Here is an 18,524-nt window from a genome sequence, read left to right as displayed (position 1 = left end):
TATTTAAATAAATTATAAATAATTTTGATACATTTAGTTTGAGATGATCAGTTTATATATACTTAGTGTCATTATTAATTTTTTTGCTTACCTTAACGTGAAAAGCGCATGTAGCTGAACGCACTGCACTTTCATCCGCTTGCCACTGGTGAGGCTTGCTAGATTCGGGCACATGAGGGTCTTTCCGCCGGCGGAAGCTGTCCCGGAAGCTTCGTCGAAGCCGATCCATTCTCTTTCCCGGCGACCTCTCGCGCTTCTGTAAATCACGATAAAAATCACGATTTATTCCCTACAATTTGGGCAATAGTTCAAGCGGCATTAACGAAGGACTCTCCCTCGAGTGTGATAAAGGGTCAACTGCTCATGACAGATAAACGTAGGGTTGCCTAACATTAACTTTAATAAGATGGAAAATAAAAATTGCAAGTTTCAATCGCATAAATCATCTAATTTTGAGATATTATAGAGAGACGTAAGAAAAATATTATTGTTCCAATATAAAATTTTAATAACTCATTAATTATAAAAATAAAAAAACAAGAAAAACTAACAATAACAAGTAGAGAATGTACATTTATAGAATCTAACAACTCGTTATTAAAAATATTAAAAAATATTACAAATATTAAAAAATATATTGAAAATTAAAAAAAATATATAATTTAACTTTATAAATATTAATATATATAATTGCTTATCAAAGAGATCGACGAAACATTTTTCGAATTCTCTTGATATTAATTGTTTAAATCATAATGAGTTTAAATTTGTGTGATAAATATAATTATTAAAAATTGCTTTTAAAGAAAGTAAAGTAATATATTATTCAGAGGCAATTTAAAGAAATTAATTTAGACACAGATGTTAATAATGTTGGTGAGATTGCGTATCATTTGCGCGTGCATTGTCAAAATTGCAGGTGATTAACAGAGGTCAAGTCAGTAGGGAAATCTCAAAATGGGATCGGGGCAACAAACGTCCATAAGGAAAGACATCTCTCTGTCAGTCGCAATTATTATCTGATAAAGTTCAACATCGACAACGTAATCAGTCAGCTTGACTGACAATAAGTCAAGACAAAGCCACGAGCGTATTCTCAAAGGACGCGTCCAAAGGATCCTCCTGATGGATCGTTACGGAGCGGAGCTTGAGAAAATGTCCAAAGCGGCCACTGTCTGGCAGCCGTTGCGCCGAATCGCCAACTCTGACAAAGCCCTGTGATCGAATCTTGAGACCCGTTCCCAAAGAATCCTTTATATCAGAACCCTCCTTTATATCGGGTCTCCCCTAATACCGACCGCGGATCTACCCTTCGAATTGGCGGCACCCCTAACAGCTATAGTCGACGGATTGAGAACGGAGACACGTTAAGAAAACCTTTCTCGCTCATGCTTTACGTTTTCCCCCCTTCGTCATCGACATCTCCCTCTGTCCCTCCTCTCCGTTTCGTTATCTGACTTTGCAAGGTTAATTAATCGATGTTATGTCACTTGACCTGCAGATATATCGTGACTTCTGGATTTGCATATTAGTCAAAAATACGGTTTAAATAATCGATTAAAAATTTGTATACAGATTACATTGCTATACTATACAGTATAATATTCATCTTCCAAATTTTCTAATAGAAACTTAAAGAACTATCAAGTGATAGACACGTTATCACAATTTGGTATCTCTTTTTCGCTGTTTTATTCTGCGAAAACACACCGAGTACATACTTCGGCAAATTGTAGCTGTATTGTAGCTGTCGCATTAACTTGTGTAACGCATGCATTTCCGCGAGTTTCGGTTCTACAGAGTTCGTAGACTGACATTGATTAACGATTAGCTTGATTATCTGTTTGTGGAAGCTTTTGACGCATCACGTAACAATATTTAGTGCAGCATACAGAATATATTAATACTATTCATTTTCCTTTAATAATATATACTTTTACAAACTTTGAAACAAATTTTCTTTAGCAACGACTGAATTGGAGGTTTTCATTTCTCACAATTATTTAATTTTAATATTAAACCTTGTTATAAATTCTCAAACTAGATAGATATTAAAATCTTTAGATTAATAGGAACAGGATTTAAATATCTATTTCTTTTTAGAATTCTAAAACTTTTGCATTTTAAATATTAAGTAAATATAATACTGGGAGCACTATTTTATAAAGTAGGTACGTCAATAAGAATCAATAGTGTCAATAAATCTCCAAACTTATCGAAGAATTTAAAACCGAGAGGAAATGTGTCAACACGAAATTCTCAAGCGCGCGTATTTGCGGTATCACTCGCACTTGTTTCGCGCAACTGGTCATACAGATAGGATTCCATGAATGACATCATACATCAGACGACATGCACATGTGTTCTGAGTTCGCGATAGATGTCCAGATATTCATCCAGTGCAGTTGTGTACTACTCGTTACGGTAGAACGTAATTAGGACTTTATCGAGTTAGTTTGTGAACCGTGCTGATAATTCGAAAGCGCGATACTAAACGAGTAACAAACTCACGTATATGTACAAGCGCACATATGTATAGACACACATTAATTTCCGTGAATCTATCGCGTTATGATCCCATCTGAATACACTCGCAGAAAATCAAGAAGCGCTTAAGCAAATAAACTTAACGTCGTTATTGAGCGAATCGTTATAGAATATATTATGCGGATCTCGCGTGTATTGAATTTATTATTTCAAGTTATATATAAGTGATAAATTTTTCGAAAGTTTCTGAAGTTTTACGTGTAACTTCGATGACAGATTCGAAAAGTCGCTGTTCTTATCTCACCTTTAAAAAATATCAGGGTACGTTGACCTAACTTTTATACGCGCGGCGCTCCAGATAATAAATATCGGCGAGAAGATCTAAATACGTCCCCTACGATCACATCCCCATAAATAACTTCTTCTGGATATGACATGGGAAGTCAGTTATTAAAGGAAACACATTTTGGATTCGTTCCATAAATCTCTAGTTTGGGAGCAGTGTATGTTTTATTTGTACAACGTGTGAATTGTTGGATTGTGATTTTTAAGTGAAGAAGTTTAAAGTTACATTTTACCTATTGTACAAAAAACGCAGGTGATTACCGATTTAGTACACTTAGATGAAAGAAATTACAATGGTAATTCAACATGCAATAAGACGTGGTAATAACTATTATTTTAGGATCGAGGCCAGACATACGCAAGACATCTTCTATAAAGGGTATGATTTGCTCGTAAAAGTCACTTTCACCTCGGCGACTGCATATCGCAATCGTGTAAGCCTCCATCAATCGAAACAGAAATGAGAAGGACTGAATGTGAGACAAAGTAATTGGAACGAATTCGATCAGAAGGAAGAGAAATCTGTAAATATCTTTATATAAATTTTGAATTTATAAAGTAAAATTTCGTATATATAATATTGTATTTAACGAAACAAAAATTATCGAATAAAATCTAGTCATGTCAACTTATTTGATGCAAAATATCTTCTGATGGTATTATAATAAAGATAATTTCTCTTTATTCAAAAATTTAATGCACAATGAAAACTTTTTAAATTGGATAAATATAAATTATCATAGAATAATGTATAATATATATTTCAGAATATTTCATATATCTCCCACATTAAAGTAACATTGTTTCAATATTTTAATGCAAATTGTGTGCATAGAATAATTGTTAAAAACTTAAATAATAATATTAACAAAATAATGATTCGTAATAAAGCTACTATCATCACGGTTATTAAATCAAGAGCACTATCGCATCAAGAGAGACTAATAAAGGTACGATAAAGCGCAGTCTATCAAAAGCATTGGTATTATAGGATTTAGATTGCGTGTCACGTGTCTCCCGTGAAAAACCATCGAGGGAGCAGACCGGCATTATCACGCACGAGTAGCTGCATCCCAGGTTCTTTTTTTTTTCGAGATGACACTTCTCCGTGGAAGCGATCGCATCTGGGATCCCGTACTCGATTAGAATAATATCGTCCAATGAAAATACTCGAACCCCCATGCGACGAAGCGATATACCACGCGGCCGTCGCATATCGCGCACGATAAACGACTAATGGCTAAAACGTGCGAAAGTAAACGCTCTCAACGCAATCGGTTTAGCGACACTGTTTACTTAGTACGGTAATAGGCTTACCGATGCGCTACAGCAAAACGGTTGCATGCTCCGCACACTGTGCCGTTTTATTCATCGCTCCAACGTCATCTGTCATGCGAGAGTCGTCTATCGCGTCTTTATCAAGCGAGTGACGACGAGAGATACGATCATGTCGATCAAATAATATCACCGTCCAGCGCCGTACTAAACGGCTTTGATCGACCAAATTAGTCTGCGGCGTTGTAACGCTTTGCAGAGATTTAATTTAACTGTGGCGACGCATTTGAATGCACATATATAAACTGCTTTTTAATTGGCATGATAGGGAACGTGGCGTTTCTACCATGATTTGTTGCGTCGATGATTGCGACATAGCAATTTAACAATTTGCGGGATTTATGCCCCAATAATTATAAACTGGATAATAGATTAGTAAGTACTATTAACAAAATAAAAAATATATTTAAAATTTAAACTTATATTTGAATAAATCTATAGTACAAGAGTGAAAAAGATATGAATTAATGCAGCTTTTTTCTACAACTTTTTAAGAGTCGGCTGAATATCTAAAATATTTTTCGATGACATGTGTATTTATAAATATAGAATTGTCGAGAGTGAATAGTATATTTTCCTCAAATAGATAATAATCATTTTCTTATTCTGCTTAGTTTTGTTTAAAGTTAAATTTACACACGATATTTATATCATTTTCGTGTTACAATTTAAACATTATAGAATCCTATTACTATATCATAATTTATTTATGACAGAACAATATCATGTTACTCACAAACAATATACTGTACATTTATAGCACAATAACATAAATGGTATAAATTATTTACTAAATAATGCTAAAGTTATTATAAATAAATTATTCATTTTCTACCCAAAAGCATAATTACGATGCATGCAAATGTGTGTACCGTTCAATAAATTTGCTCACTAATGCTGCGATGTTAAAAGTAAAGGCATCACGTAAAGGTATTCGCCTTCTACGTGATGTACTTACATGGATAACATTATAAATCTATTGATCGTGCTCCTTTTTACTGCACGTGGATATATCCCACACGGTTGGGGAGAGATTATAAATATTCCGCGCGAACATAGTGGTCAGGTATCATCATGTGCAAACTAGGACTGTGTGAAACAATGTTCAATTCCAAAATCGATACGTAAATTCGCTATAATCGAATGCGATACACGTAATCGTTACAATCGAAACAATAGGTTCCTGATTGGTACATGAAATCGGTTTAAATAATGATGTCGAGAAAATCGATATCGTGGTTAGTGCATATATATTCGGCTACTAGAATAACTGATTTCGAAATTAATATAGGTATGTGATAATAAACAATCCAAAATAATTTAATTTAACAATTAAGTAGAATATTAAAATAACTTTTATTTTTTTAATAAAATGTTCCTTTCCGGGTTCATAAATAAATTTACAAAAAAAATAGACTAATTATTTTCTTCCATTGCACAAAAGTTATTAGTATACATTACTGCAAGTATAACATTTTTCAAATATCAAAACGTAATACATAATACATATTATAAGAACGTTATATGTTTGCTGTTAATCTTCTATTATGTAATATATTTATTTTATTATTTTACTCTTTCAATCATTTTATATACATTATACACAATTATATACAATTGATAAATATAAATTATATAAAATTAATTAAGTTAATTGATAAAATTCCAGTGAGTTAACAGATGACCTTGATATTATCAGATAATATGTATGCATAGATAATGTTCTTCGTGGAAATGCATGACACATAAATAAGAATATAAGGAACAGAGTGAATCATCATCTTGGCTTCTATGATATATTTTCCTTATATTTCAGTGAGAGTCAAGCAGCTTTCTTTTCGTTCGAATGTCGTGTGAATAAGTAAGAATGATGACTAATGGTATGACAATTCGAAAGATCCATAAAGTCTATAACATTATATCCACCTTTCTTTTTGATAAAACATAGCCTTATCTGTATCAATCTTTTGCTACTGAGATTCATTTAAGTTAATATTTTACACGCAAAAAATAAAACACAAACAAAATAACTGAAAAATTGGAAGAAGAATTATTTATATTTATGTTATATATGGCATGACTACAAGGATAAATTATTAAAACAGGAAAGAGAGAAAAAGAGAGTTAAAACAGGAAAGCGTAGGTATAATTTACAACTATACGACGTTATTGATTATATCGTGTAACATACTGACACGGACCGCTTTTAATAGAAAGCTGTCTGACGTACTATTTTTAAAAATTGCAGAACAAAAACGTGGATATATATATATTAAAACGGAACCTTCATTTTGATATGTACTCATAAAAAGAAATGTTTTATTATCTCACACTTTCTACATTTATTTTTTTACGAATAAATTCTCTTGCCGATTAAATCACAAATTTTTTGGTCCATACAGAAGAGTAGAGTACGTCTGTATTGTAGAGTACAGAGAAATTAGAAGATAATTTTTTTTTGGTAGAAACACGCAAGATATACATAGTAAAGTTCAAAAGTTTCCCGGCCAAGGATATAAAAATGGTGATAAAATAAAACAACTTTTTTCAGTATAATTACCCTTCATCTCAATACATATTTTAAAACGGCAAATTAACATTTTTATACCACTACAGAAATATTCTGATTTTTTAACCTTAAAATGATTTAATCCTGTTCAACAGATCATTTCTTCATCGCCGATAATGTTTTCCACGTAAATCAAATTTTAATATTTTAAATAATTTTTAAAATTAAGATTAAGAAATAATTTCCGTAATCCTTAAACCATTTTGAAGACAAAAATTCAGAATATTTTTTAGTGATATAGAACAAATTATTTATTATTTTAAGAAATATATTGAAATAAAGACTGATTATTTAAAAAAATTAAAATGGTTGTTTTATTTTATCACCTTTTCTATATGCTTGGGCCGGAAACTTTTGGCCCTTATTTTCGCATGCATGCAGGATAGTTGATGAAGATTTTCTCAGAAAGTGTCTCATGTATGATAATCGGCGGCCAGAAACCTTGAGGCGTGAAAGGAAAGATGGTGGTAAAGAATGCACCTCTGCAGCATATCATGTGTGCAAGTAGCGTGCGCATGGTAAAACATATGTAGATAAGTACAAATCTTGCATAGTAATTTCCTATTCTACACCGTAGAAGCCTACCTACAGTTTTGAAGCTTTACTCATCACATTTTTTTGAAAACTTTTAAAATACTATTATATAAATAAATTTTTTTTAATTCATTTCATCATTATATAGTAATAGCGCAAACATATTGCTTAAGGATAATATATTCCAATGTACATTACAGAATTGCTTGATTAACTTTGTGACTATCATGTGCAACGTCTGCAATATATCATCAGAGAATACTTCGCAGAGACCGATAAACGAAACCAGAACTGTGGCCTGTTTCTGTCGAGAGTGTAATATGTGAAAGAATACGTGTGCACTATGGCACGTGCGCTATGATCATGCACTTTTTCCATACAAGTTCTTTTCAATGTCAGTATGAGTATGTATGTGAAATCTGCTTATCCGTTATAATTTTACAATGTATTTTTATTCTATTGAAGAAAGAAGTATATATTATAAGAAGCATATACATTCAATATATTTAACCGACTGCGATTTCAATATTTTACATAAAGTTATTTTTCTTATCTTAATATTCTAAACATTTATTTCAAACGACGACTAGGACGATTTTGTGAATGACAGCGATCTAAAAGAGCCTCGGCGAATGTTTGGCACAGCTTGTTGAAGCTATTGGCATCTGTTTTTAATCACAGGGTTAAAAACGTCTCAAAGCCAAAGATCTTCGGACCCGTCGAGAGATATCATGACCCAGAAAAAGTTACCGAAAGTCGATTCGATTGATATAATTACCCAATCCCATTATACATTGGGTCAATTAAAGTTTAATGACCACAAAAGTTGAAGATGAAAACTATGAAATATCTACGATTTTTTCGTTAGTCCGTAGTCGATGTAGTATAAATTTGCACATTTATATTTAATTTCAACCGTAATTTTCCTACTACATAATATAAAAATGTTGATAATAAATTATAGAACTTTTCAAGGCTAATTTATATGAGAATTAAAATTACTTTTTGAGATTACATAATTTATTAAACACAGTTTATTTTATTGCTTCAGAATTCATATGTAGCAATTTTATTTTTTCTTTTTGCAAGTTATAACTATAAGATGAGTTTATAATTTACAATTTTTATTTTGTACGCTACAGCAGATTTTCCAGGTCAGAAACTTGAATCATAAAAATATTGTTTTCATCAGTATGCTAATAATAATGCAATTAAGTTTAGCTACACGTCTCACAAATTTTAATACATAAAAATTTATCTCTTCTTGTAAAATTCTTATGTAGCAATAAGAATTTGGATACAAAATTACGTAAAAGATTTAATACTTTTTTATTAATGTCACTAAAAATATTGCTGTAACAGAGGATTTCACGCTATTATAAAACATCTTAATGTAATACGAAAACTGAGAATCGTAAATTTTAATCTAATATTTTATCTCATTTATGATTTTGCTGTAGACATTAATTGTATTTATAAATTCGTGCTCAACAAGATGAAAAATATTCTAAAATTAGTCTGTTTACGAAATAAAAATGATAATGTGATTTAAATATGCACATAATTGTACGTTATATATATATTTCCGGTGAGATTGTCTGAAAAATCTTAAACAGCACAGATGGAACTTAGCTGAGAAACATTTGAAGTTTACACGCGACCGAAGGTACTCCGATCATGGGAGCCGCATTGTTCGACGTGGTGAATAGCTGAAGTCAGGACTACAAAGAACTCGCACAAGGGAACTATACCTCATGTTAAATAACGTCAGGAAAGTGGAAGCTTATAGAAAAGATAGCGCATGGAAAGTGCGAGGTCCATGTTCCATAAAGACACTCACTCGGATAATGCAGCAGTGCGAAAGAATAGTCGAGCGTACGATGAAGAGTACAGGGGGAAATAATCTGCGTGGAAATACTAGACGCTGTGGATACGCCTAGTTCACGTTCACGCATCTCGTATAAATCTGCATTGAGCCCTTTCACCGCGACAGGTGTCTACGCATACAGTAACAGAGGTGGATACGCGCGTACGCAGAAAAGTGCAACGAGTAGGCTTTCACGCAAAGCGACGTAGCGCGATGTCGTCGTGCAACATGGAAACACCAAGTATAGGAATGCGACGTGTGGCTTTTAGCCTGCGCAATCGATTGCCTTTGAATCAAGGTATAATTAAGTGTTATATTCTGCAGATCGATTAACATATTAAAAAATTGAGAAAGAGAGTAAGTAAACGCAGTTAACACTGAAAAAATAAAGGTAAAAAGTAAAAAATGCAAAGAGTTAATCAAAGAAATACCTAATAAATATGATACAATATCTTAAGATACATTGAGATCCCGTGTCTACTATAAAGTTTTCTCTCTCTTCTCTTTTCTTTTTTTTTTAACCCGAAAATTACACAGAAAATTCAGAAATAATCAATTTTATATTTATATTTTTTAAGTATCCAATAAGCAGAATAGCAAAACTGCATATATTATACATTAATTTATTAACTTCAGCTTACATATATGCCAAGAAGTGGACAAAAACTACATATATTGAGTATTAAAACAGAAAAGATTATGTGCTGAATTTTTTTTCCCTAAACTCTTTAGATATTAAATTCTTCCGTATATTGTAGCGCCCGATCGTAGAGGAAAAGCTCATTCATGCATAAGTAATCGGTAGTTTCGAACGGCTTAGCAACTTCTGGATCTCTTTCGCTTTATCGTCACGAAGCGAGCGCTGCGTGCGGCACCAGTTATCCTTGAGTTCGATCCCCTCGATTCGATTGGGTCGCGAGTGTGCGTGACCGCGGGCGTGCACGCAAGCGAGTGTGGATTCGTGCGTGCGATTAGATTTATATGTGTGTTGACTGTGCGTAAAACACGATTCGAATGTAATCACGATATATTATACTGGCCGGTTAGTCGACTAGCCAGAAATCTCCGTAATTTGCGTGTTACTGTCCTCTTCCTTGAAATAAATTAGCTTCAAGCACTAGCTTTATAGGCTTGTTCGTTTTAGCTAAACTTCTTGCACGGTTCATCTTTCCTCTTTTTCTTTTCACGTTGGAGAGAAAAAGAGAATAGATGAACTGTGCAAGAAGTTCAGCGAACAGGCCTTACATCTCTTCAAATCTTCAATTTTCTAAACGTATTATTGCGTATTTTTGTAATTAAACTGTCAGATAACTTCGTGTAGTTTAATATATAGCTCGTACACTGCCAAATCCAAGTGTGTTATTTTAGCCGAAGCTCTTCTTACACATTCCTTGCCGTTTTAAATCACGTCATTTAACACGATTGAACGTATTAACTTTTAATTTAATTTAATACGATTAAATAACATGTTAAATAATAATTTAATACATAAAGAAACACGTAAAAAGTTCTTCTGTCTAATGTGTCATTTTTAGACGGTCATGCGTGTAAAAATAACATACTTGGATTTGCAGTGCAGATGACACTGCATTAATTTTGCAGACTATAAAAAAGCTTATTACAGCATCTTCAATCCAGAACTGTTACTATCTTAACATTTACTATCATTTTTTATCGTTTAAAAATTTTTTTACTTTTCAAAGTTCGTTTTACAAGTTTTATTATGCGTATAATAAAAAAATTAATAATATCCGTACGTATGTATGTACATAATTATCGTGTTTGCGCACAGACTTCGTAACTAAATTCGTTACAGTATTTTTTCTACCGCCGCTAAGCTACGATGGCATTACTCCTTCCGGTTCCAAGCTATCGATTTATTCCGCGGACATTGAGTCTTTTTTACTTGTACATCAAAATATTGAATAAGTATAGAAAAAAACGGAAATAGAAAACGAGTCGTTCGACATCGCGATATTAAATCAAATATCGCAGGTCTACTTGGCAGAAACGAAATTTTCGCAGTCTCGACGTAATCTAATAATCCGCTAATTAAAACGCGTAACGAACATCATGTAATTATACCGCACGATAAATTCGCGGGAGCGCAACATCCAGCCATTTCCTATGACCACTTACCCAAGCTTTAAATTATTCCACTTGCCTCCTAGGGATTAAGTATCAGCGAAACAGCAAGGCAAAAGACTTTTTCATCAAACGAAATGAACATCTCGTCAAGTTCACCTCGAAAATCTAGCGCTTGTTTGTTCATTCTACGACCGCCTGCTTTTATAAAATAAATCCGCGGTGCTTTTCACCCAGAAGAAATTTTTACCGGCTTTCTTTTGTGCACACTGTACGAGAATTTTTTCGCTTTACGCGTTGTATCATATCTCAAAGCTGTTGTGTCAAAGCAAAGAATTTAATATTGCCTCTTCAACTTTATAAAACGCATTTATTTTCACAAATAAAACATTAGTTTTGCATCTTAAAAGTAGGATATAATTTTTATAAACTCCTTTGACCGGTTTTAATATAATTATCATAGAATTAATTAATAAGCATTTTACAAGTTTCATTATGCGTGTAATGAAGCAAAATATTTTGTATTTATTATGTCTATTAAATCTATTAAGTCTATTACAATTAATAATGTTTCCTAGATAGTTATTATATTAATGCATTTAAGAATTAAAAAACACTTATATAGGTATGCTTATAAATTATATGTGTTTTAAGAAAAAAGAAAAAAGAGGGACAAATTACATATTTATATTTATATATTAATTAAATATGTTTTTCTACAATAAAATAATAACGACAAGGAGAGTTATATATAGTAATAATAAAAGATGAAAATCGGGATGAAGAGACTGCATACGATGAATATGAGTCCAAAAAGAATTTATTAAAAATTGTTGCTTTTTATTATTAAACTTATGTCAAAAGATACTTATTAAATCCTATTAAATATGCTTCTAAAATTTTATTTCGTGAAAAGGCGTGGTGGTTATTGGCGTAATGTTTGTAACAAATTATTTCGATGCTTGTGAAAATTAATGTCCAGTGTTCGTAATATCCAGCACGATGCAGACGCATCTTTTCAACTATAAATTGAATGTCGCGTTTACGGTATCCAATGGGTGAAACGCCGGCCCGGACACGTGCTTGCGAGCAAAGGTCATTGAAACGCGAGCGCCAGCCGCACCTCGTTGTATCGTCATTTTCACTGTTGGAAATCGTCACGCATGAAGTGCGTCATTCCATCTACGAAATGGGGATTCACAAATGCAGTACGGGCTTACATAATTCGCATGGCGCGCATTGATAGCCTCAGCGCGATGAGTATCAAGGATTTACGTCGCGCAAGGATATTTCTAAGCGCTTGGGAATATTCGCGATTGTGCCGATTGTCACGGAAATTAAATTCTCACGAACCGTCCGTAACGTTCGTGATGACACCGAAAGTCCAGCGCAATGCAAATAATATATTAGTCATACTGTGACCAATGTGATTTACGTCATTCGTCCACGTTATAATGAAGTTCCTCGTCACAGAAATACCTGAGGTGCACGGTCAGCGATTTTAGGAACGAGAGAACTGCACATATCGATTTTATTCCACCTTCGTTCATCTACATACATTTTTAACGAGTTATAATAGTTCTACACCTACGGAACAAGTTATATCTGTAGTACTTACAATTAATTTTCTTTAAAAAAATTATCCCCATTTAGAAAATTAATTTACAAAAAAATAATATAATTTTACTATTATGCAAGATAAAGAAATATTTTAAATTTATCTGTTCATTTTTTTGTAGAGATATTTTCATCTCCGGTAAACAAAGTTTTTCATGATGAAGAAGTATCAAAGTTCTATTAGATTATAACATAATTCTTCATCGCAGTATTGACAGAACATGGAAGATAAATTACAGTAACTTATTTGTTCGTACATTTTTAGATATTAAAAATGTCTGTTATATTTTTCTTCTTTAAATTCTGGAAAAAAAAATGTTAGTCACAACAGGATAAAAGCACACACAATAATAGAATCCAGAGTTCAGAACGAAGGAGAATAAAGTATTTTTAATATCTAGAAATATGCGAACAAATACAAGTCACTATACGTAGAAAATTGAAAGAGGGCAAAATGAGAAATAAGGATGCATGAGGGGTGTAACCGAGGGTGAAAAATGGAAGTCGCAAGAAGGGTAAACCGTCATTTCCGAAGGTTGCAAATCTCGGATTTTATGAAGCGTGGAATAAACCGTCCCTTCGTGCGCTCGTTCGTTTAAGAGGAAAAACGTTGATGGTCACGCCATGACATGCGATTTAGGATTTATCCTAGCATTCATGAATTCGTGTTATTATAATGATAACAACGTTGATTATAACTGAGCAAAAATTTTAGCACTTTCAGTAAAAAGATCTGATTAAAAATTATTTTTACAAGTTTCAGGCCTTTTGCGATTAAATTCTTTTGATAAAGCGAAATGTGTGTAAATTAAAAATGTGTTAATATATACATATTAAAATGCAGTCTGCTTGAATCAAATTAAAGATCAAAATTTTTCGTCTATTTCCGCATTCTTTTATATTGTTTTAAATAATTATAAGTTTAATATTTATAAGTTTCTAGAAAATAAATGCTGACGCTAAAAGGAATGCTGTCAATGGATACCGCCACTGTATCTACTACTGAAGCTAAACACCCAGAACAATAACCGTATGGTTACAGCTGTCACGCGCGTGTACGCGCAAGTGACAGTTTCGCCTCGTATCGCAGATACCAGTGGCATATAGCACGCGCAAGTAATCGTGTAAAAATAAAACGTTACATCTGACGTAAAAACAACACGACCGACGTACCGAGAGGCGAAGACCATTTCCAGCATGGCTGGTAGCCCTCTCGAGCGGCTGGTGGGCGGACGGGTGGTTTCCCATTTCTCTCGGAGGAGACGGCGATGTTTTCAGGACGAGCAGTACAAGCTCGCGTCAAGTATCCAAATACAACGAATCGTTGGCGATCCTTTGATGCACCATGCGCGATCGTCACCGACGTCCAATGACATCCACGCTCAGGCGACACAGGTGTGAACTTTACGTCGCGCACTTATCTCTTGCTACAGGATGAAAGGGAGTAATCGATGAGGTTTCTTTTCGAACATACGCAAACACCTTGTTGAAATTGGATAGATCCACTGGAAGCACTATGCGAATCGGTTTCGTTGAGTTTCAACTCTGCAACGGTTGACCTTTCGGTATTTTTTTCTACTTTATCACGATGTGGAGCCTGAATTCCAAAATTATTCTCGAATCCTTTTGAACGACACTCTGTAGATCACTTCCCACCGAGAGTGACATCAAGGGTACCGGCGGAGCCACTCATTGTCAGCCGAGCACCATCCTGTCACGAAATCGAGATTGGCCCGATCTTACGCGACATCCGTTCACACACTTGATATATCACAACCGTTCGTGCATTATAGGTACGCCTCCTCCCAGTCGTCGCGAGCAGCTCCGAAACGCTCCGCGCTGGAGCCAGCACTCCGCTCGCGCGTGGATCGTAGCCGACCAGAGTAATTTTAGTCCGGCACAACGGCCACTGAATGGATGCCGCAGAGAGAAAGAGAGAGAGAGAGAGAGAGAGAGAGAGAGAGAAAAAGAATGAAAGGTAGGAGCGAACGCTACTACTGGTGATGGATGTCGCGATGCATGGAGGACATGGCGACGCGAGATGCTCCCGAGAGCCGGCCGGTAAAAACCAGATAGACGTGAGAGAGGAGGCTATTGCCTTCTCCTCTTTCTCCTACTCTTCCTCCGCTTCTTCTTTTTCGTCGTCTCTTTTTACCAGCGAGCGTCCCGAACTGGTCATACGACTTGTGTGCTCCAGGCTGACGTCAGAGATTCCACCTAGAAGAGTGGGATTCCGATCGGTCTCTCTCTCCGTTTCTGGTCTCGCCGCTAAGTCTTGCCTCTCTCCGAGTCACCTCTCTCTCTCTCTCTCTCTCCCTTCGGCTGGTCGCCGCAGACGTCGGCGAACACCTCGCGGATAACAGTGAAGAACGCCGCGTATTCCGCTGCACACGCCAGAGCTGCACAATGCAGTCGGCTCCGTCTTACGTGACGACGTCTTACGCTCTCTTTCTGTTATTTTTAAACGATGACTGCCCGCGTCCTCAATACGTCTGTCGTTACAAAGAGCATCGTAAATTCCAATCGTATTTTTCTCGCTCCCTAGCCGGTCTTGCCTCTCATCCTTTTTGGAACCGTAATCGTTGTCTCTTCACGAGATACGACGACAACTCTCCGGAATATTTTCAACGAAAGTTTCACGAATCGTTACCAAATTACACAACTGTCTAAATGTCGGACGGACATGGGACGTATACTAGAGACTAGAACTAGCTCCATTCAACTTTCGAATGTGGTATTTTTTACGTTTTACGGTGGGTGTGGACCTTTTTGCTCGGGACACTCCACTCCGAGGATATTACGTGCGATCAATTAAACTAACTTTACGCCCGCTGCTTTAATGCACCAATTAATCACGGCCGAAAAAGACTTCGGTACACATTTTATAAAAATGGTTCTCCTGTGAATTTCCGTAATTTAGCCGACGCGATATTTTTCCCACAGATGAGTAGGAAATTAGCCGTTAAATGCAGTGCTTCCGACGAGGCAATTAGACACCCGAGAAGCACACAAACAAGTTGATCTCCGCCCGTTATTGTCTTTTTTATCTTTCTCGTACGTTTTTTTTTTTCTCTTACGTACTCTTCTTTATTTATCGCTAATGCGAGAGACTCACACACGATATCGGCTTGGAACAGAGATTTTCCCCGCGATAGAAAAAACATTTGTCGCAAAGTGTATAATGCGATTATCCTTGAGGTCGTTTAGCGTGCGTTAACTAATGGAGCAGCGGCGAAGTGCGGTTACGCTACGCAAGTTCCCACGTTTTTCCGTTAGCACCGTCGCCGTCACGCTCAGCTACTTCCGGCGACCCCACCGGAACTCAAAAGTACGTTTGATCTCTCGCGTGGAGAATCCAGTCGATGAGCCCAGGAGTTTGACGCTCTCGTACACCATCTTCGGGAAAATCATCCGTCATCACGTATTTCCACTCGAGGAGCAAAATTTACGCAATCAAGCGGATAGAGACGCACGATCGCACAGCACGATGAAGTTTTTTTTTTTTTCAGCTCACGTCGACGAAGAAACGGTTAAAAGATCGGCGAAAATATTCACGTTTAAAAAAAACCGTGTCAATGATTGGGATAAAAAAAAAAGAATTTGTCAGGTAATCCAACGGGCGATGACGATGCCACGGCTTTCGAACGCAGGCTCAACGTTTTCACGATCTAGACGCGCCATCTGGAGTCACAGACAACACAGGTAGATGATTCAACGATACAACAATTTCATGGAGGACGCGAAGCGTGCGTGAGAGGAGCACTTATCAATAGAATTTAAACTTGGGAAGGGTATACCGTCGCGCCGTTTCACTTTTACCGCAGAAAACGACGCGACGCAACATTGCGGACTTTCACCGAACGGTATCGATGAGAAGAGTTCGTTTGAAGGTACACTCTCGGGCACAGACGAGCCTGACCAGCGGATACACGACAACCCCCCCTGAGAGACTCTAGACGCGAATGCCGAGGGTCCAACAGACCCAGGTCGGTTTATCCCACTCTGCCGTTTGTCAGGGACCGATATAGATCCGTCAGGCCCGTCCTTTAAAGACATATTGTTGCTTCTCTCCTTTATATTTGCTGGACAAAATGCTCTTGCATGATGTAACGATATATTAAATATTTTTTATTTCTGGTTTAGATTCATATAATCAATTTATATTTAAAAGTTTGAGCTTCTATTTCAAATTTTTCTTCATGAATGTTTTATATTCTTTCAAAATCTTTTATCTACAAGTGTATATTTTTCCAAATAATAAAATTTTTTAATTTTTAAATAGTAAATTTAATTTTTGTAAAAATAATATATGTATGTACGTACAATATATATAATTATATAATGTATTATAATATATTTTATATAATATAATATATGTATATTATATAAAATATATATATTGTATGTGTAGATGTTTTTTATTTTTTAAACAATATAACGAAAAATTAATAAAAGTTTTAATTGAATTTCACAATTAAAATAAATTAAATTAAAAACTATATAACATTCTTTTGTTAAATAAATGTTCTCTTCGCACGCATACAATATGTAGAAGTATATGTATACGGGCAATATATTTTATATATAAAATTTCAGGAACGTACGCAGGAGAAGAGAGCCCTCTTGCTCAAAACCAATCCCTCCTCTCTCCTCTAACGTGAATGCCTTGGCCCCGAGTCGGACCCAAGTTGCTTCCTTCTCCCTACCTCGCGAGTCTCAGGGATATAGTTAGATTCTACAGTACCCCGATCGTCGGCTTCCGCTCGAAGTTAAATCGACGAGGCAAAACCGGTTTTTCACGTGATTATACATCTTCCGAGAGAATGACTCGGGCTCGATTCCTGAGCTGGATCGGAGAAATTTACATCGGCGCTGGCAATCCGGAGATCGCCGTTGCGATCTCTTGCAGGTCGACATTAGGTTGATATGGAGAAGATGATGGAGAGTTCAGGTCAACTCAAAACGAAAAGCCGGGGTGGATATCCGAAGTTTACGGCGGTGAGAGAAGCAGCTGCCGAGGCAAATACTCGTACATCTGCTGAGACCGAGAGAAGTTTACCGCGGAGGCCAATGCGTCTCTTCGCACAGAGAGCTCTCTCTCTCTCTCTCTCTCTCTCTCGTCGAGCAGAATCTGTTTTCCTTCAGAATATAGGAAATCGATGAAAAATATTGAAAATTATGACATTTCCTGTTGCTAGGAACTTCGTCGAAGCGATTGACTAATTTTTGATAAGTATTTTTTGTAATGTAAGTTTTAATTAGAAAAGTAGAACAATTCTCGAAATAGAAAAACGCGATAGCAACTTGGAATTCAAACTCATCGAGATCGAGTTTGCATATTTCAATGACAGATAACGGAAGACGTAAAAGCAACTTTTTACATAATGACCTGACTTAAACGAGTAATTTGATTAATTAACTAATGACATTTAAAAAGTAAAAAAGCTACTAATTTAGTCAGGATTATCTAACGCTGCTCCATGCAATTCAAAACTGGCGTATTTAAAACACAGGACTGCAATTCTTATTACGCAGCTCCGATTTTTATACTCTGATTTTATACATAATTGGAACTTTCAATCAAATTGCACACGGCATTAATCTTAATCTTTAATTAAACAAGGTGTAGGTCTCGCATCTAACGGAGCTAAAAGTTCTCAATGAACGTGCGCCCTTCAAGCAGCT

General features: G+C 35.5%; 1 protein-coding gene and 1 pseudogene across 4 annotated transcripts in view; one reads left to right on the top strand and one right to left on the bottom strand.

Moving 5' to 3' along the window:
• Positions 1–18,524, bottom strand: part of Numb (NUMB endocytic adaptor protein) — a 59,635-nt gene that overhangs the window by 8,458 nt on the left and 32,653 nt on the right. For 2 of the 4 annotated variants that reach the window (XM_071709982.1, XM_071709983.1), the window contains exons 1-2: positions 14,013–16,448; positions 92–256 (exon numbers count right to left, since the gene is read on the bottom strand). In XM_071709982.1, the coding sequence (XP_071566083.1) occupies positions 92–256; positions 14,013–14,087 (240 nt within the window). In that variant the 5' untranslated portion in view covers positions 14,088–16,448. Of the gene's footprint in view, positions 1–91; positions 257–14,012; positions 16,449–18,524 lie in introns of those variants that run through there. The other 2 variants (XM_071709985.1, XM_071709984.1) reach the window with 1 other exon arrangement.
• On the top strand, positions 14,152–16,545 carry LOC139774595 (uncharacterized; annotated as a pseudogene).

Source organism: Temnothorax nylanderi, unplaced genomic scaffold, assembly GCF_030848795.1.
Source record: "Temnothorax nylanderi isolate EJ_2023f unplaced genomic scaffold, tnyl_v1.0 TNYL_tig0083_pilon, whole genome shotgun sequence".
Taxonomy (NCBI): domain Eukaryota; kingdom Metazoa; phylum Arthropoda; class Insecta; order Hymenoptera; family Formicidae; genus Temnothorax; species Temnothorax nylanderi.
The sequence above is the reverse complement of the archived record's forward strand: the minus strand, read 5'-3'. Positions and strand labels throughout refer to the sequence as shown.